The 21218-nt window shown below is 38.1% G+C and overlaps 1 protein-coding gene across 1 annotated transcript in view; it reads left to right on the top strand.

Moving 5' to 3' along the window:
• The window catches only part of DMC1 (DNA meiotic recombinase 1), a 165715-nt gene that overhangs the window by 134482 nt on the left and 10015 nt on the right, over window positions 1-21218 (top strand). The window contains exons 9-10 of the mRNA XM_053689434.1: window positions 10697-10811; window positions 13326-13386. Of these exons, the coding sequence (XP_053545409.1) occupies window positions 10697-10811; window positions 13326-13386 (176 nt within the window). The remainder of the gene's footprint in view (window positions 1-10696; window positions 10812-13325; window positions 13387-21218) is intronic.

The following is a 21218-nucleotide window of genomic DNA, read 5'->3' as shown; positions in this document are numbered from 1 at the left end:
AAAGAAATTCAACGCTTCCTGGGTTTCTCTAACTTTTATAGGAAGTTTATTCCTGGATTTGCTGCAATTGCTAAACCTCTCACAGAACTCACAAAAATACATAGCACTTTCCGTTGGACACCTGAAGCTCAAGAATCTTTTAGTATCCTTAAGGAAAGATTTTCTACAGCTCCCATCTTGAGATTTCCAGATATGAACCATCAATTCGTCTTAGAGGTTGACGCTTCCGAATACGCAATTGGTGCAATCCTTTCCCAAAGACCGTCATTCAAGGATCCATTGCATCCTGTAGCTTATTTTTCCAGGATTCTACAACCTGCCGAAATTAATTATCCTGTCGGTGAAAAGGAGTTGTTGGCGATCAAAAGTTCATTCGATCACTGGAGACATTTATTGGAGGGTACTGTTCACCCCATTGTAATATTCACTGATCATAAGAACCTGCAATATCTGCAAACCAATAAAACCCTCTCCTCCAGGCAACTACGATGGAGTCTTTACTTCTCAAGGTTTAACTATGTCATAACTTATAGGCCTGGAGAAAAGAATGGGAAGGCCGATGCTCTGTCTAGACAACATACGATAACTACACCTGACCTTACGCCAACCACTATAATTCCTCAAGACTGTATTCTAGGATATATAGGAGATATCGTACCACAGATGAAACTTGCTCAAAATTCTGATGACAACCATGCACACAGATGGGTTGTTATATAAAGAAAAGAAATTGTATATACCAGCTTCCTTCCGTCCACTGGTGTTGAAAACTGTTCATGACTCACCTTTAGCTGGTCATATGGGTGCAACTAAGACCACTGAACTCATCCTTCGTTCTTACTGGTGGCCTGGAATCAGAAAATCAGTTCAATCCTTTATATCTAATTGTACTATCTGTGCCACTTCAAAGCATTCGAAACAACGTCCAATTGGATTTTTACAACCACTTCAAGCCCCTTTGAGACCATGGGATAAGGTCTCCATGGACTTCATCGTTGAGTTACCCAGGTCCAATGGGTTTACTACTATCTTTGTTATCACCGACCTATTTTCTAAAATGGTCCATTTCATCCCCACTACTGCTCTTCCTACGTCTAAGCATACTGCTGAACTTTTTATTAAAGAGGTGATTCGTTTGCATGGAATACCGAAATCTGTAGTCAGTGATAGGGGGACGCAGTTCACATCCAGGTTTTGGAGACATCTTTGTAAGGCTTTGCATATTGAACAATGCCTCACAACTTCTTTTCACCCGCAGTCAAACGGGCAGACTGAACGAATGAATCAAGTTGTGGAACAATATCTGAGATGTTACTGCTCTCAAGAGCAGGATACCTGGGCGTCTTATTTGCCTTTGGCGGAGTTTGCACTTAACAACCATGTCAGCTCTTCCACTGGTTTCAGCCCCTTTTACATCAACTATGGACTTCATCCCCGTAGTGATCTTTTACCCAGGATCGATTCGCCTTGTCCCCAGGTGAACGATACAGTAAATGACATTTCACGCATATTTTCTTCCGCAAGGGCTCATATTCTTGAAGCCCAGGCTTCCCAGAGTAAGTACTTCAACCTCCGACATAGGGCAGGTCCGCAGTATGCCGTTGGACAACGGGTCTGGCTCTCCACTAGGAACTTGAAGTTGCGCTATCCCTGTAGGAAATTGGGTAGAACTTACATTGGTCCTTTTGCTATCACCTCTATTCCTAATCCGGTTACTGTTACTTTGGATCTTCCACCCACTTTGCGAGTTCATCCCACCTTCCACGTTTCCTTGGTGAAACCCTGTGTTGCTGATGTTCCTACTCCCGTTTTGCAACCTGACGTGGTGAGTTCGGACCCTCAGGAGGAATACCAGGTCCATAGCATTCTTGATTCTCGTCTTCTCCGTGGTCAACTATTCTATCTGGTCCATTGGTTGGGTTGTGGGCATGAGGAAAATTCCTGGGAGCCGGCTTCCAACCTCTCTGCTCCCCGTCTCGTCTCCCTTTTCCATCGGAGACACCCGGACAGACCTCGTCCGTGAAACCTCGCTGTGGTTTCCTTGGGGGGGGGGCCTATGTAAGGTTCCTTGCACTGAATCTATGTGACTGTACCTTTAAGGATCATCACCTTCCTCCTTTATAAGGAACTCCCTCCCAGCAGTTCATTGCTGGTTAATTGAAGTCTCTATACGATCTTCGTTTCAGTCAGCCCTAAGTGGTTTACACTTACTCAATGATTTTCTCCTTGCCTCCGTTGCAGCTAACAGCTTCCTGACTTGCCCTACAAGCTCCAAACAGGTGATTTCAGCATCCGCTCTGCAAAACCTACGCTCTTCCCGGCATCTGCTGTTTGGAACAGTTCCAGAATTCTGTGAAGCCGCCGGCTACGTCATCAGCTACGGCCGCAGTGCGGTAAGCTTGTCTCTCTCTCTGCAGCTCTATTCGGATCAACGCCGGAACCCCTCTCTCCTGTTCCGTGGCCTGCTAAAACAACCTAAGACCCTGCAAACTTCCCCTGAGAGACTAGCTACGTATTCCTTCAAAGGACTAAAGGTACTGTCTTCTACTTGTTTCATATCTATGGTAAAGCCTAACTGTTTATTGCTGTTATTACAACTCCTTGATCTCAGTGAAACTTATGTTTGGCTTATATTAAATCTCTTATGTAGCTTGGGAACTTCCTCTCAAAGAAGTTACATATTAGAAACACACAATACTTTGACTCTGTGTATTACACTCACTCTGTTCTGAGTTATTGCCTAGGAAGGTCCTTTTTACAATATTCCTGCTCCTCTGCCGATACTTGTGTATGCCTGTCCTACTGCTGAGAGCAAAAAACCCTGCTGTGATACTTGTGTATGCTTATACTACTGCTGAGACCAAAGACATCTGTTGTGATACTTATATGCCCTCTTGTTCCTGGACATTCCTCACCAACAGTACCCGCTGGGTTCTGTGCTTGCTGAGAGACTTGTGCTTGAAGTTTTCATTGTAAAAACTTTATCTGGTGGTTCAATATTGAACTTAATTTGATTGACCTGTTACATTTCTTTGGTAAAGTTTATTCAAGAAAGACTATCTTTGTTTGGTTTTCCTTTCCTGCATACTGAGTTCCAGACACCTCCCTCCACCTCACACCAAACTCACTCTAGTGCTTTATTCAGCTCCTACAAAACAAACAACAATTAAGTACTAAGAAGTAACTGTAAGTTTATTAATTTAAATATCAAAAAAGACATACCTTTGTAAAAACGTAGTCTCGCTATCCAGACGAATATAAACTTGCATAAGTTACTTAAAGGGACAGTAAACCCAAAACATAATATAACTTATTTAGATAATGGGGCATATGTATCAAGCTCCGTGTGGAGCTTGATGCCCCGTGTTTCTGGCGAGCCTGCAGGCTCGCCAGAAACAGCAGTTATGAAGCAGCGGTCACAAAGACAGCTGCTCCATAACCTGTCCGCCTGCTCTGAGCAGGCGGACAGACATCGCCGGAAATCAACCCGATTGAGTACGATCGGGTTGATTGACACCCCCCTGCTGGCGGCCTATTGGCCGCGAGTCTGCAGGGGGCGGCGTTGCACCAGCAGCCGTATTCAGCAAGGTCTGTCGGACCTGATCCGCACTGTCAGGTCAGGTCCAACAGACCTTGATAACTATGGGCCAATGTATTTAACGATTTGTACAGCAAACTGTAGCCCAATTTTTATGTCAATAGACTTACCAGTTCTCATTCGGCTGTTTTGAAATGACCTCCTGACCCCTCCTTCCTGGCGTCATCCAACCTTAATTTTCAGCTTCCACTGAATGAAACTTTTCGATCCTGCGAGTTCCCATTTTTTGCGCATGCGCATAGTGTGTTATATAGAGATACATTCATCTATACAAATTCAACTTAAAAACGCATTGCTGCAGATAGTTTCTCTCAAAGCATATTGTCAGAATGGTACATACGATCCGTTTATAGTTGGTACTATTTGTAAGCTTGAAGGAAAAAGATGCAATATTATATTTATACCTTTTACCCCAAATAAACCTATGGGGAATAATAATCAATGTAACTCACGCATCTAAAATATGAACTATGCGCCTTCAATACATGAGCTATTTTACTTTTAGCCTTATCTATTGATAGTCAGCAGAATTCACACACCAATGAAAGTTATTTATCATGCATAGCTGAAGCAAGCAATTAAAACATAAGAAGACATATAAAATCAGTCCATATCAAAGTCTGCACACCGTCTGCTAGAAAATCCTCCCCTCCCTGCACATCTAGAAAATAGGACAATGTTCTTCTGTGCCGCTGTGCATTTATTTAATAACTGCAGCAAACCCACTCTTTGGGGTCTATTTATCATTGTGTGGATGGACATGATCCGCTATAGCGAACCATTTTCGTCGCACAATGATAAATGCAGACAGCATACGCTGTCGGCATTTATCATTGCACTAGCAGTTCTGGTAAACTGCTGGTGCAATGCCCCCCCCCCCCCAGCAGATTCGTGGCCAAATCGCCGCTAGCAGGGGTTGTCAATAAGCCCGATCGTACATGATTGGGTGGATTGCTATACGCTGCCTCAGAGGCGGCGTATGAGTTAAGGAGCAGCGGTCTTAAGACTGCTGCTTCTTAACTCCTGTTTCCGGCGAGCCCAAAGGCTTGCACGGAAACAAGGGGAACAGGGAAAATTAGGCCCTTGTTAAATAGACCCCTTTGTTTTAATCTTTTCTAGATATCATATGATAGCTTCATGTATTGAAGGCGCATAGTTCATATTTTAGATGCGTGATTTACATTGATTATTATTCCCCATAGGTTTATTTGGGGTAAAAGGTATAAATATAATATTGCATCTTTTTCTTTCAAGCTTACAAATAGTACCAACTATAAATGGATAATATGTATCGTACTGACAATATGCTTTGAGTGAAACTATCTGCAGCAATGTGTTTTTAAGATTTGAAGTTGAATTTGTATAGATGAATGTATCTCTATATAACACACTATGCGAATGCTCAAAATACGGGAACTCGCAGGATTGAAAAGTTTCATTCAGTTAAAGCTGAAAATTAAGGTTGGATGACACCAGGAAGGAGGGGTCAGGAGGCCATTTCAAAATGGCCGAATGAGAACTAGTAAGTCTTTTTACTTGCAAAGTATATTGACATCAAAATTGGGCTACAGTTTGCTGTACAAATCGTTAAATACATTATCTTAACTAAGTTATATTATTTTTTGGGTTGACTGTCTCTTTAATGCAGATTTCCTGATAGCAGAGGAATACAGGGATAAGGTTATCTAAGTCAGACAGTCCGGGACAAGGCCTCACAAGGAAAAGCAGCACAAAATAATTTAACAAATGCAAAGTCCACAAGCTAACGTCACATACCAAGTCAGTCCAAACAAAGGGTTAAACTGAAGCATAGTCAGGGGAATCAGAAGTCAAACCAGTATATCAAAATAGTAATTGCCAGAGTAGAGGAATTAACTCAATATACATCAACCACATGCTGAAAACAGAGAGTTTATAAAGACTACTACAATTAGGGCCTAGTTAAAGGTACAGCAGGAACAGAAATCACTTTTCTAGCCAAGTGCCTGTTATGACAATGAGCCGTGAAGTAACCAGCAGTAAGTACCATATCATGTAAAGTTTCCTTAATAAAATAATAAAGAGTCTAGGTAAATCAGCTGGTTTATATAATGTGTAAATCTGTCCCCTGGCTATATGTACTGAACATGTACCTGCTAATAGCCTGTGGGTTATCTGAGTGCATGAGTGTCATTACTTACCTGAAATGCACCCCCTCTACTGTGCTTACCAGCTGCAGAACAGACTACTTCCAGTAGGGAGCCCATCCAGTTTGTGTAAACAGCAGAGGATACAATAGTGCAGTACAACAACGACCCAACAGAAGGCAGCTAAAGGACAGGTGCCCACGTGACCTATGGCAGGCTTGTTACTAACTGCCATAGGGTGTAATTTTGTCACTACCCAGTACTTGATGCTCCCTTCTGTTCCAAAAACAGCTCTCTGAGGGGGGAAATAGTTCTTTAAGTCAGTCTGAGGACCCCTTTCATGAAGAATCTGGAGCATCTGCTGGATGTACATAACAATCATGTTTAGACTTCATATACATGGAATAGAAGCATTTAATAGGGATATATGATACCTGGTTCAAGCATGAGCTTATAGGCCTTTTTGTAGTATCTATATGTTTTTTTATATAAAAGTGTAACTATATTCCATGTATATGAAGTCTAAAAATGATTGTTATGTACATCCAGCAGATGAAACATATTAGAAAAGTATGGAGCCCACTAAAACTGTTTGATTAACCAACACATGTTAATATTTATTAGCATTAGCAATTTTGTGCAATATTTTGGAAGTGTATCATGTAGAAAATATGACTGTGTAAAGGAGATATTAAGTGGGATGTTCCAGTACCTGTGCTGGATTAACCCTCGCTTAGATCATAAATTATATATATCTCAATAATGTAGTGTACTTTGATATGTGTTAAACTGCACATAGTGCAGGACCACTTATTTACTTATTTAACATGTTTCAATAACATAGTGCTTTGTAAATGAACATATTATCAATGTAAATAGCCATCTGGTATCAGTATTATTATTCCAGCACTCTAAGAGTTAGTCTATATAGCCCCAAACCCCTTTTCAGTTAACCAATTGGAGAATAGTACACCCTTTTTAAATTACCTCATTTCCAAGGTGTAACAGGTTTACGATTACGGCGGATAGCCGAAACTAGTCAGACCTTTCACTGCTGTTCGTGTTTCCTGCTGCTGGAATTTTAAAGTTTGTATAATAAAAATTAACTTTTAAACTAGAGGAGGCTTGCGCTTCTTTTCTCATTAACATGTAATATGTGTAGACTTGATGGGACATACATAAGGCTATCCTTAGTAATAAGTAACATATAATATGTGTAGACTTGATGGGACATACATAAGACTATCCTAAGTAATAAGTAACATGTAATATGTGTAGACTTGATGGGACATGCATAAGGTTATCCTAAGCAATAAGTAACATGTAATATGTGTAGACTTAATGGGACATACATAAGGCTATACTAAGTAATAAGTAACATGTAATATGTGTAGACTTGATGGGACATACATAAGACTATCCTAAGTAATAAGTAACATGTAATATGTGTAGACTTGATGGGACATACATAAGGTTATCCTAAGAAAACAGTAACATGTAATATGTGTAGAGTTGATGGGACTTCCATAAGGTTATCCTAAGAAAACAGTAATATGTAATATGTGTAGACTTGATGGGACATGCATAAGGCTATACTAAGTAATAAGTAACATGTAATATGTGTAGACTTGATGGGACATGCATAAGGCTATACTAAGTAATAAGTAACATGTAATATGTGTAGACTTGATGGGACATGCATAAGGCTATACTAAGTAGTAAGTAACATGTAATATGTGTAGACTTGATGGGACATACATAAGGCTATACTAAGTAATAAGTAACATATAATATGTGTAGACTTGATGGGACATGCATAAGGTTATCCTAAGTAATCAGTAACATGTAATGTGTGTAGACTTGATGGGACATGCATAAGGTTATCCTAAGTAATCAGTAACATGTAATATGTGTAGACTTGATGGGACATACATAAGGTTATCCTAAGTAATCAGTAACATGTAATGTGTGTAGACTTGATGGGACATGCATAAGGTTATCCTAAGTAATCAGTAGCATGTAATGTGTGTAGACTTGATGGGACATACATAAGGTTATCCTAAGTAATCAGTAGCATGTAATGTGTGTAGACTTGATGGGACATGCATAAGGTTATCCTAAGTAATAAGTAACATGTAATATGTGTAGACTTGATGGGACATACATAAGGCTATACTAAGTAATAAGTAACATGTAATATGTGTAGACTTGATGTGACATACATAAGGCTATCCTAAGAAAACAGTAACATGTAATATGTGTAGACTTGATGGGACATAAATAAGGCTATACTAAGTAATAAGTAACCTGTAATATGTGTAGACTTGTTGTGACATACATAAGGTTATACTAAGTAATAAGTAACATGTAATATGTGTAGACTTGATGTGACATACATAAGGTTATACTAAGTAATAAGTAACATGTAATATGTGTAGACTTGATGTGACATACATAAGGTTATACTAAGTAATAAGTAACATGTAATATGTGTAGACTTGATGTGACATACATAAGGCTATACTAAGTAATAAGTAACATGTAATATGTGTAGACTTGATGGGACATACATAAGGCTATCCTAAGTAATAAGTAACATGTAATATGTGTAGACTTGATGGGACATGCATAAGGTTATCCTAAGAAAACAGTAACATGTAATATGTGTAGAGTTGATGGGACTTCCATAAGGTTATCCTAAGAAAACAGTAATATGTAATATGTGTAGACTTGATGGGACATGTGTTAGGCTATCCTAAGAAAACAGTAACATGTAATATGTGTAGACTTGATGGGACATGCATAAGGCTATCATAAGGAAACAGTAACATGTAATATGTGTAGACTTGATGGGACATACATAAGGCTATCCTAAGAAAACAGTAACATATAATATGTGTAGACTTGATGGGACATGCATAAGGCTATCCTAAGTAATAAGTAACATGTAATATGTGTAGACTTCATGGGACATGCATAAGGCTATACTAAGTAATAAGTAACATGTAATATGTGTAGACTTGATGGGACATGCATAAGGCTATCCTAAGGAAACAGTAACATGTAATATGTGTAGACCTTATGGGACATGCATAAGGCTATACTAAGTAATAAGTAACATGTAATATGTGTAGACTTGATGGGACATGCATAAGGCTATACTAAGTAGTAAGTAACATGTAATATGTGTAGACTTGATGGGACATACATAAGGCTATACTAAGTAATAAGTAACATATAATATGTGTAGACTTGATGGGACATGCATAAGGTTATCCTAAGTAATCAGTAACATGTAATGTGTGTAGACTTGATGGGACATGCATAAGGTTATACTGAGTAATAAGTAACATGTAATATGTGTAGACTTGATGGGACATACATAAGGTTATCCTAAGAAAACAGTAACATGTAATATGTGTAGACTTGATGGGACATACATAAGGTTATCCTAAGTAATAAGTAACATGAAATATGTGTAGACTTGATGGGACATACATAAGGCTATACTAAGTAATAAGTAACATGTAATATGTGTAGACTTGATGTTACATACATAAGGCTATCCTAAGAAAACAGTAACATGTAATATGTGTAGACTTGATGGGACATAAATAAGGCTATACTAAGTAATAAGTAACCTGTAATATGTGTAGACTTGATGTGACATACATAAGGCTATACTAAGTAATAAGTAACCTGTAATATGTGTAGACTTGATGTGACATACATAAGGTTATACTAAGTAATAAGTAACATGTAATATGTGTAGACTTGATGTGACATACATAAGGCTATCCTAAGAAAACAGTAACATGTAATATGTGTAGAGTTGATGGGACTTCCATAAGGTTATCCTAAGAAAACAGTAACATGTAATATGTGTAGAGTTGATGGGACTTCCATAAGGTTATCCTAAGAAAACAGTAATATGTAATATGTGTAGACTTGATGGGACATGTGTTAGGCTATCCTAAGAAAACAGTAACATGTAATATGTGTAGACTTGATGGGACATGCATAAGGCTATCATAAGGAAACAGTAACATGTAATATGTGTAGACTTGATGGGACATACATAAGGCTATCCTAAGAAAACAGTAACATATAATATGTGTAGACTTGATGGGACATGCATAAGGCTATCCTAAGTAATAAGTAACATGTAATATGTGTAGACTTCATGGGACATGCATAAGGCTATACTAAGTTATAAGTAACATGTAATATGTGTAGACTTGATGGGACATGCATAAGGCTATCCTAAGGAAACAGTAACATGTAATATGTGTAGACCTGATGGGACATGCATAAGTCTATCCTAAGGAAACAGTAACATGTAATATGTGTAGACTTGATGGGACATGCATAAGGCTATCAAGAGAAAACAGTAACATGTAATATGTGTAGACTTGATGGGACATGCATAAGGCTATCAAGAGAAAACAGTAACATATAATATGTGTAGACTTGATGGGACATGCATAAGGCTATCAAGAGAAAACAGTAACCTGTAATATGTGTAGACTTGAGGGGACATACATAAGGCTATACTAAGTAATAAGTAACATGTAATATGTGTAGACTTGATGGGACATGCATAAGGCTATACTAAGTAATAAGTAACCTGTAATATGTGTAGACTTGATGGGCCTTTTGGTTCTTATCTACCGTCAAATTCTATGTTTCTATGTTTCCTTTGGAGGCAACAATAAGACTGAGGTACCAGAGCGGTGATGGGGATTAAAAGCTATCTTTGCTTCCTCCTAGTGGCCAAGAGTTGATTCCCAGGAGGAATGGCTTGTGGACTCTCACTACCTTATGAAAGAATTAATACTGCTATACACTGGTCTATAATTGTACATTATATGTTGTGGTGAGAAGCAGCTGTGTTTATAGCATTCACTCACCTGCTGTGTGTCGAGTTCAATAACATACATCTGTGAATTTCTAATGAAATTATGCTTCTCAGATCATCGATTCCATCATGGCTCTCTTCCGAGTGGACTTCAGTGGCCGGGGGGAGCTAGCTGAGCGGCAGCAGAAGTTGGCACAGATGCTGTCTCGGCTTCAGAAGATCTCAGAAGGTGTCTAATGAATGTCTGTGTATTTGTACTGAATCTGATGGGAATGTTTTCAAAGCAAAGATTAGCCTTAGACTAAGATGAAGATGTATTTTTTACAATTATATTATAGATAAGTGCAAATTTTTAGTTTCTATAAAGTAATTGGTGCTGCCATGTTTGAACTTTTGTCCCCTTATCTCTCTTTTCTGCTGAGGACAAGTAGAGATAGATATAAAACAAGCTATACAATATACTAAACAAACTAAACAAGGCTGAGTGGAAACCCTGTTAGATAATTACTTTAACAATCCTATATTCAGCACAGCCTGGTTTTATCTCTGTCCTTAATTGTGCATAGCAGGAGAGACAGTGAAGGGTGAAAAATAATAGTCTGAAATTTACGTCATATAATTTGTTAAGGTATGTAATTTTTTGACTATCGACCCTACACTTCTGTGTGTTTACCCCCAAAAAAGGGCTTATACAATAGAAGTGACCCTTGGGACGTGCGTAGCACTGCAGGTTCCGAGCGGAACTTGCCTCTAATCCAATCAGCAACGCTAGTCTCATGACTCAGATCTGCAACTGCTGATTGGATCAGAGGCTGTTTCTGCTCGGGACCAGTAGTGCTTTTCAGTTCCCAAGAGGTACTTCTGCTTTGTGTTTAACCCCGGTGAGTTCAAACATGGCGTCCATTACTTTACAGAAACTCAGTGGAATTTAAAAAAAAAATAAAAAAAAAATTCAGAGTTAAATTACAGGAAAAGTGGTCAACGATAGATAAGATAATTTGGGTCATTTCACACCTTGCAGCAAGTTTCACAGTACAGTGTCCCTTAAAGGGACAGTCTACTCTACACGTTAGTCATGTTAAACTCTTACTTTTCTATATCATGCCGCAGAAATGGTAAAAATGTTATTTTAAAAAGAATATGGTCACTTTAAAATGGCCGTCAAACTCTGCCCACTGATGACATCATGATCCAAGCTGCATCTGGGCACTGCTGAATAGCATTGACAGTCTGCTAAATCCAACTAGTGAGGGTTTTGTGATTGGACGCCATATGCAGCTCAGATCGTGATGTCATCAGTGGGCGAAGCTTGACAGCCATTTCAAAATGACCAGAAACAATATTCATTTTAAAATAACTTTTTTTACCAATCCTGCTGCATGATATAGAAAGGTGCAGGAGGATATTTGCAGCTTAATCTAAGGTAAAACTTTAAAGGGACACTGAACCCAATTTTTTTCTTTCATGATTCAGATAGAGCATGCAATTTTAAGCAACTTTCTCATTTACTCCTATTATCAATTTTTCTTCGTTTTCTTGCTATCTTTATTTGAAAAAGAAGGCATCTAAGCTTTCTTTGGGTTCAGTACTCTGGACAGCACGTTTTTATTGGTGGATTAATTTATCCAACAATCAGCAAGGGCAACCTAGGTTGTTCACCAAAAATGCTCCGGCATCTAAACTTACATTCTTGCATTTCAAATAAATATACCAAGAGAATGAAGAAAATTTGATAATAGGAGTAAATTAGAAAGTTGCTTAAAATTTCATGCTCTATCTGAATCACGAAAGAAAAATTTTGGGTTCAGTGTCCCTTTAAGATAACTAAGGTGTAGACTGTCTCTTTAAAAGAGACATTAAGTCTTTTTTTAAAAATATGCTTGAGAAATTAGTTACGGCATTGAAAAGATCGGTCTAATAGTTAAATGTTTTAAAAGCTTTAAAAAAAAATGACATTTTGTTATATTAATATACTTTTTACCTCTGTGATTACCTTGTATCTAAGCCTCTGCACACTGCTCCTTATCTCAGTTATATTAATATACTTTTTACCTCTGTGATTACCTTGTATCTAAACCTCTGCAGACTACCCCTTATCTCAGTTATATTAATATACTTTTTACCTCTGTGATTACCCTGTATCTAAGCCTCTACAGACTGTTCATTATCTCAGTTATATTAATATACTTTTTACCTCTGTGATTACCTTGTATCTAAGCCTCTGCAGACTGCCCCCTTATCTCAGTTATATTAATATACTTTTTACCTCTGTGATTACCCTGTATCTAAGCCTCTACAGACTGTTCATTATCTCAGATATATTAATATACTTTTTACCTCTGTGATTACCTTGTATCTATGCCTCTGCAGACTGCCCCTTATCTCAGTCATATTAATATACTTTTTATCTCTGTGATTACCTTGTATCTAAACCTCTGCAGACTACCCCTTATCTCAGTTATATTAATATATGTTTTACCTCTGTGATTACCTTGTATCTAAGCCTCTGCAGACTACCCCTTATCTCAGTTATATTAATAAACTTTTTACCTCTGTGATTACCTTGTATCTAAGCCTTTGCAGACTACCCCTTATCTCAGTTATATTAATATACTTTTTACCTCTGTGATTACCTTGTATCTAAGCCTTTGCAGACTTCCCCCTTATCTCAGTGCTTTTGACAGACTTGCATTTTAGCCACTTTATCTGTTCCCCTCTCATTAAACGCTTTTCTCACATACAGAATATAATGTTGCTGTATTCATCACAAATCAGATGACGGCTGACCCTGGGGCAACCATGACGTGAGTCGATTTTATACTTTCTGTGGTTTCTGTGCTGGAATCCAACAGCATTGTACAACTATACCTAATTAAAGGCAAACATTTTCTGTAATGTATATAAAAGAGTGGCAGTTAAACTTATAATAGATATAGATTACAAGTGAAGCACTATTTTAATGTGCGCCAGTAAAGGGGCTGCGCGTCTTACCCCCTGCACTGTGCACTCACTGGTTCAGTTAAAACTTAGCTTTTAATAAATATTTAACTTAAAAATGCATAACGTTTCGGAGGCATTCCACCTCCTTTTTCAAATGTATGATACAGACATTTTTGGAAAGTACAAAAAAGCATACTGCTTTTTTGTACTTTCCAAAAATGTCTGTATCATGCATTTGAAAAAGGAGGTGGAATGCCTCCGAAACGTTATGCATTTTTAAGTTAAATATTTATTAAAAGCTAAATTTTAACTGAACCAGTGAGTGCCTTTTTCTACAAATACATATTGGATTACTTTTTTTTTTTTTAAAAGCTTTATTGGGTTTTCAAATAAGAGGTAACATTTGGGGACACGCAGGACCCCTGATCTAACATACACAAACAAAAGGATCGGACACGCAGGTCCGGTTGCAATATCTGTTCAAACATTGATATATCGTAGATAAATTGCAGGGAAAGGTAACACTTGGGGACACACCGGACCCCTGTTCAAACATACTCAAACAAAAGGATCGGACACGCAGGTCCCATTGCAATAGCTGTTCAAAGATTGATATATCGTAAGTAAATTGCAGGGATATGTGGTGAAAATAATTCACCAAGATGGAACCCTAGTGTGGGCTCTAGAAATAAGGGAGGGGGGGGAGGGGTGATACTTATAGATTAGATTTAATTCCAGAGATAAGTAATATGCACATTGTTTCTAGTACATACTTTAACCAGCACTTATTGTGCCTAACACCCACTACACCTCGCACTCATTACACCTAGCACATCCCGCACCCAGCACACATTCGCTGTACTTCACTCATTGTATTTAGCGTAAACCATACCCAGCGCACACAGTTCCCAGCACACAATATACCTAGCACACATTGTGCCCAGCATACCTTGTACCTAGTTATAGTTAGTTGTAGTAGGTGGCGCAAACCAAGTTGCTATTCCCAATGTGTCTTACTGTAAATATGTGTGATAATATGTGGGCTCAATATATGTTAATGTTTTGATGAGTACTATTTTATATTCTCTTTCAGAAAAAAATTGGATGTCGAAACTTGTTTAAGAAATTAATATGATCCTTTATTTGATTATGGTAAATTTACCCAATACTAGTGATGCTAAAAGTACAGTTAAACAAAAATTATTACAAATTCCTTCAAAGTTTAAAAAATGACACTGGTGTCTCTATGTATAAGAATGTACGTAATTTTCTAAAAAATATAAAAAATTAAATTAAAATAATATCATTGAAATCTTGCAATTTATACAGTTATAGGTTTATCACAAGTTGTAATTTCTAACAAAATGTTTGTAAATACAATATTATAGTGGATAAGACAATAGTTGCTGTATAGTTCATATAGGATACTTTGTTTCAAGTTCAGCTGTGCAATTGAGATCTTATCTTAGGTAACTATATATCAAATGTAGAGGTATGTTGGTGCGATTTTTATCACACTGTGATATAAGTATACAAATTAGTACCTTGAAGTGTATCTGTTTGATATCACTTTTGTGAGATGATTGCGGTTAAATAAACGCCGCTATGGCAATGATTTGCTTAGGTTTCTAGATCAAGCTGGTGGCAGTTCTATATGAGCTGCTGGCGGTTAAATAAATGGTGCTTTGGTTTCCTCTTGTTAGGTGGGCTTATCTGTTTGCTGCGAGAAAATTCACTTTTATATGAATGCTTGTGTAGTTGCCGTGGCCGCTCTGTTATCATGTCCTTTGTCGGTCAGTGACCAATCGTGCTCTTAAGGGTTTCTTGGTGGGATCTTCGTTGCAGTTAGGTGCTAACCGTTTGCTGATGTTTTTTAAGTATCTCCGGTTTTTCTTTTCTGTGGCTTGTCTGTCGGTCAGTGACCGATCACTATGATATGGTTGTTGGATAACCTCCTGATGTGGAATATTTGCGTGCCTCTCCGGTCCGTTGTTCCCAGGTTTCTTAGATGTCGGTCAGTGACCGATCTGGGTACTGAAATGTGGTTGTGGGATAAGTAGAAAGTTTGTAGGATAAGTAGAAAAAGGAATTCTAGTTATCAATGTGATCTTTGCGGTTAAATATATGCCGCTAAGTGGGAACTTGAATATTTCAACAGGGTATAGCTGGTATTCTCTTTGTCTTCTCAGATCCTGTGCAGGTGTGCTCTGGTATCAACGCGTTTTGGCTGGACAGCCTTTTTCAAGTACCCGGATTGGTCACTGACCGACATCTAAGAAACCTGGGAACAACGGACCGGAGAGGCACGCAAATATTCCACATCAGGAGGTTATCCAACAACCATACCATAGTGATCGGTCACTGACCGACAGACAAGCCACAGAAAAGAAAAACCGGAGATACTTAAAAACATCAGCAAACGGTTAGCACCTAACCGCAACGAAGATCCCACCAAGAAACCCTTAAGAGCACGATCGGTCACTGACCGACAAAGGACAAGATAACAGAGCGGCCACGGCAACTACACAAGCATTCATATAAAAGTGAATTTTCTCGCAGCAAACAGATAAGCCCACCTAACAAGAGGAAACCAAAGCGGCATTTATTTAACCGCCAGCAGCTCATATAGAACTGCCACCAGCTTGATCTAGAAACCTAAGCAAATCATTGGCATAGCGGCGTTTATTTAACCGCATTCATCTCACAAAAGTGATATCAAACAGATACACTTCAAGGTACTAATTTGTATACTTATATCACAGTGTGATAAAAAATCGCACCAACATACCTCTACATTTGATATATAGTTACCTAAGATAAGATCTCAATTGCACAGCTGAACTTGAAACAAAGTATCCTATATGAACTATACAGCAACTATTGTCTTATCCACTATAATATTGTATTTACAAACATTTTGTTAGAAATTACAACTTGTGATAAACCTATAACTGTATAAATTGCAAGATTTCAATGATATTATTTTAATTTAATTTTTTATATTTTTTAGAAAATTATGTACATTCTTATACATAGAGACACCGGTGTCATTTTTTAAACTTTGAAGGAATTTGTAATAAATTTTTGTTTAATTGTACTTTTAGCATCACTAGTATTGGGTAAATTTACCATAATCAAATAAAGGATCATATTTATTTCTTAAACAAGTTTCAACATCCAATTTTTTCCGAAAGAGAATATAAAATAGTACTCATCAAAACATTAACATATATTGAGCCCACATATTATCACACATATTTACAGTAAGACACATTGGGAATAGCAACTTGGTTTGCGCCACCTACTACAACTAACTATATCTCTTTAAACTTTGGGATAAAGTTTACTTCAGGTGTGCTAGATTCCCCACCAGCTAGACAGTCTAACCCTACCAAACATTCATACCTTGTACCTAGCACACATCATACCTAGCCCACATTGTACCCAATGGATTACTTTTTGAAGTGCACCCTGGAAGCTGCTACATTTGTATATGGAGTGCCTTTCTGAATGACTTTAACTTATATATATATATATATATATATATATATATATATATATATATATATATATATATATATATATATATATATATATATATATACATGATTTTATATAGTTATAGGTATATACAGATATATATAGGTATATCTATTTATATATACATAGAACATATTCTGGTATGTGAAGAACATTGGAATGTGAAATATTTACAGTAAATACACAGTATAACACTTTATTAAATATGAATATTACATAAATATGTTTGTTCAAGTTTTCAAAGGGCTCCAATGAACTTATATATGTCTTGTGTGTTTGCATATGTATTTATGTGTTTATATGTGTATATATGTCTGTAAATACATATATACACATAGAAATACATATGTACACTCATATAAACATATATATATAAATACATATACATATTTAGACATGTAACTGTATGTATCTATATGTTAACCCTTTTGTGACAGGGCTAAAGTGTCTACATCGGAACAACTGTTCCGATGTAGACAAATTGAAACCTCGATCGCGAGATTTTTTCAATTATTGGATTGCATCTGGCGGGCGTCCCTACAACCCTAGGAACGCCCTCCAGACCGCCGTTAGCTATGACGTTCTATTCCGTCATAACGGTTTTAAAGCCCAGTGTAATTATGACGGAAAAGAACGGCATAACGGCATTAAAAGGTTAAAGCCCTGTGCAGCCTTTTTTTCTAACACCTGAGATATCATATATTTGAGCCCTATGACATATAGTGCTTAAAGGGACAGTCAACCCAAAAATTACTTTAACTTATTTAGATTAGTTAACTAACTATCTTTACAGTAAACTGTAGCCAAATTTCCATCTAAATAAACTTTGGCAGAAAATAAACTTACTAGATCTCATCTGGCAGTTTGGAAATGGCCACCTGACCCCTCCTTCTCTGACGTCTCCCAAAAGCCTTGCACTAGTACAGGATCCTTTTCTCGAGTCTAGTAGTCCTCGTCCCTGCGCGCTCCTGCAAATTTCAGCTAACAGCTGTTCATACCCGGCCGGCACTCACTGCCTCTCATCCATGCTGTGTGCTGTGTGTTACAGAGACTGAGAGGCAGTGAGTGCCGGGCAGGCAGCGATATGATGGTCTGAGAGTAGAGAGAAATGATATGATGGTTTCACTATTTGATTCTACAGAAAGAAATACACTTTGCCTTACTAAGCAGAGGCTTCATAACGTTCCTTGTTACACAAATGTCATATCCTGTATAAAAAAAAAAATTACGCTGAGCTGCAGGGTTTATTCTCAGCTTAAAATAATGTTATGTGAAAGTTTCTGTTATAATCAGGGAATCTTGTAACCAGAATATTACGTTATTGATCTAACCACTTCTGCCCAGGAACAGTCTCTTCTTCAAAATCACCGTAGAGCACAGCTTGATTGCAGCCCGGCGTAGAAATAGGAGTTAATTTTTTATATTTTTTCAGATCTGAAAGGTTTGTCTACACCTTTATGCAGGGCTGTCTTTAATATTGACTGGACCCTGGGCGAAAATATTCTTGCCCCCCCCCCCCATGCAATTTCGCTCTCCACCCCAACATCCCAAAAAACAACTAAATCAATTTTTTTTTTCATTATTAGCCCAGCAGTGGATTATCCACTGCTGAGCTAATCATTTAAAAAAATTAAATAAATTGCAATATGTGAAACTGGACCTAAGCAGTAGTAATAAGTAAATAAATATAGAAATTCCTCCACTGTGGATTCATTTAATATTCTTTTGAATGTGATTCTGGTGTGAGGTTAGTTGATTAAAGAGATTTAGGGCAGCCAACAGGAGCAAAGCAAGGTAAAGACTGAGGAGGAAGCATGGAGGTGCAGTATAAGTTTACTGACTGGAACAGCAGAACTACAATGGGAAGCTGTAAAATCTGAGACAGAGAGAAGACAAAAACTATAAAAATAAACCTTACATTAATGTGTGAAGTATCAGCATGACACTATACATCAGCCACAGCAGCACATGTCACTTCTTTGCTAGGAACAAGTTCCCTCTCATCTTGCACTAGACAATGCTGCATGGGGAGGGTTGTATGTGAACTCACTTATTCTTCCCACTGACAACTTTCTACAAAGCACTGTTCCCCTAACAAACTTCAGTTAGTTGATCTTAGGGCCACAGCAGAAAGAGCAGGGCTAAGGGGACCAGCAGACTGGATGCTGTCTGTCCAAAGCTGCATGGATACAGTGTGAGATGAGTCACACAGCCTCAAGACTGAAGAGAGCAATGTATGCAGCTGCACAGATGCTCAAATCCTCACGTGCTTGCCGCTCCAGCTTTCTGCTGCATGAGCCTACAGTCAGCCCTACCCAGAAACAATCCCTACCACCAGAGCAGTTACCTGATAACAGTGGTAACCCCAGTAGGACCTTTAATGATGCAGTGGGAATGGCTGGATGCCGAGTTAGGGCTTTGCATTCAGTGCTGCACAGTGCACATCTAAAACAGCACATGGCAATAGCTTGGCATATCACATGACACCGGCACGGTCTGGCACAGTTTAAAAAAAAAAAAAAAATATATATATATATATATATATATATATATAAGCAGAGTACTTTTGACTGTGACAGTATTAGGACTGAATGTGTGTGTTCCCCATGTCCATCAGCAGTCTGGTATGAACCATAAAAAAAAAAAAAATTTTTTTTTTTTTTTTTTTTTTAAGGACTTTTGGGCCCCTCAACAGAAACTGGGCCCTGGGCAGCTGCCCCTTTTGCCCTGTGTTAAAGACGGTCCTGCCTTTATGTATCCTATAGCGTAATGGCAGTAAGAAGATTCCCCCTCCCCGCCTGCAGCGTTATACCGACACATCACACATACCCAGTGTCCAAGTGTCTATGAGCAGTGTCGGGCGGGGCCTGGTGTGTGACTGTGAGGGAAGTTTAAACGGTGCCCGGTGCTACAGATGTGAAAGGCTGCACAGTAGTGATGATTACATACACAAGCACTGATGCACCTTATTTCAGCTAATACAAGGATGTCTGGCTATACAGCCCCCATATTTTTTTAATCTCTGCAGACTGGTTTGTAGCTATAGTTTTTGTCTGATATCTCTAGTATAGTATCCTATAGCGTACATCAGTGGGGGCTGTATAGCCAGACATCCTTGTATTAGCTGAAATAAGGTGCTTGTGTATGTAATCATCACTACTGTGCAGCCTTTCACATCTGTAGCACCGGGCACCGTTTAAACTTCCCTCACAGTCACACACCAGGCCCCGCCCGACACTGCTCATAGACACTTGGACACTGGGTATGTGTGATGTGTCGGTATAACGCTGCAGGCGGGGAGGGGGAATCTTCTTACTGCCATTACGCTATAGGATACATAAAGGTGTAGACAAACCTTTCAGACCTGAAAAAATATAAAAAATTAACTCCTATTTCTACGCCGGGCTGCAATCAAGCTGTGCTCTACGGTGATTTTGAAGAAGAGACTGTTCCTGGGCAGAAGTGGTTAGATCAATAACGTAATATTCTGGTTACAAGATTCCCTGATTATAACAGAAACTAAGTTTATTTTCTGCCAAAGTTTATTTAGATGGAAATTTGGCTACAGTTTACTGTAAAGATAGTTAGTTAACTAATCTAAATAAGTTAAAGTAATTTTTGGGTTGACTGTCCCTTTAAGGTTATAATTTGCTCTAGTGTAAGGATTACCCTCCCACCCACTGATCTCTACCTGATCCCTCTCAAACACCATTCTTCCTTACTTGTTACCACCATCTTAAGTACTGGCAGTCTGCCAGTATGCAGTTTAGGGATTTTTGTTGATTTTTTTTTTATTTTATTTTTTTTCCAATTTCTATAGTGTAATGATCCCTCCTCACTCATCCACCACATGATCACTCACCAAACAGCTCTCTAACCCTCCCCCCTTTCACTACTGTCCGCCATTCTTGTTACTGTTTGCTAGTCTGCAAATAACAAATTATACTTTATACATATTTTAATTGCAGGTCTATTCAGTAGTATTGAACTAAAACAACATACCAGTTAAGTGTAAATGTTTTCTGAATAAATTAACTCCTTACTTGCTGCAATTGATTTTCGATGGTCACACTGCTTGCTTTATTTGTACAGAAGTAGACAAGGCTTGTCACACAGTCATTGTAATGCTGTACTGTAACTATATTATCACCTCTGC

Source organism: Bombina bombina, chromosome 7 (genome assembly GCF_027579735.1).
Source record: "Bombina bombina isolate aBomBom1 chromosome 7, aBomBom1.pri, whole genome shotgun sequence".
NCBI lineage: Eukaryota > Metazoa > Chordata > Amphibia > Anura > Bombinatoridae > Bombina > Bombina bombina.
The sequence above is the reverse complement of the archived record's forward strand: the minus strand, read 5'-3'. Positions and strand labels throughout refer to the sequence as shown.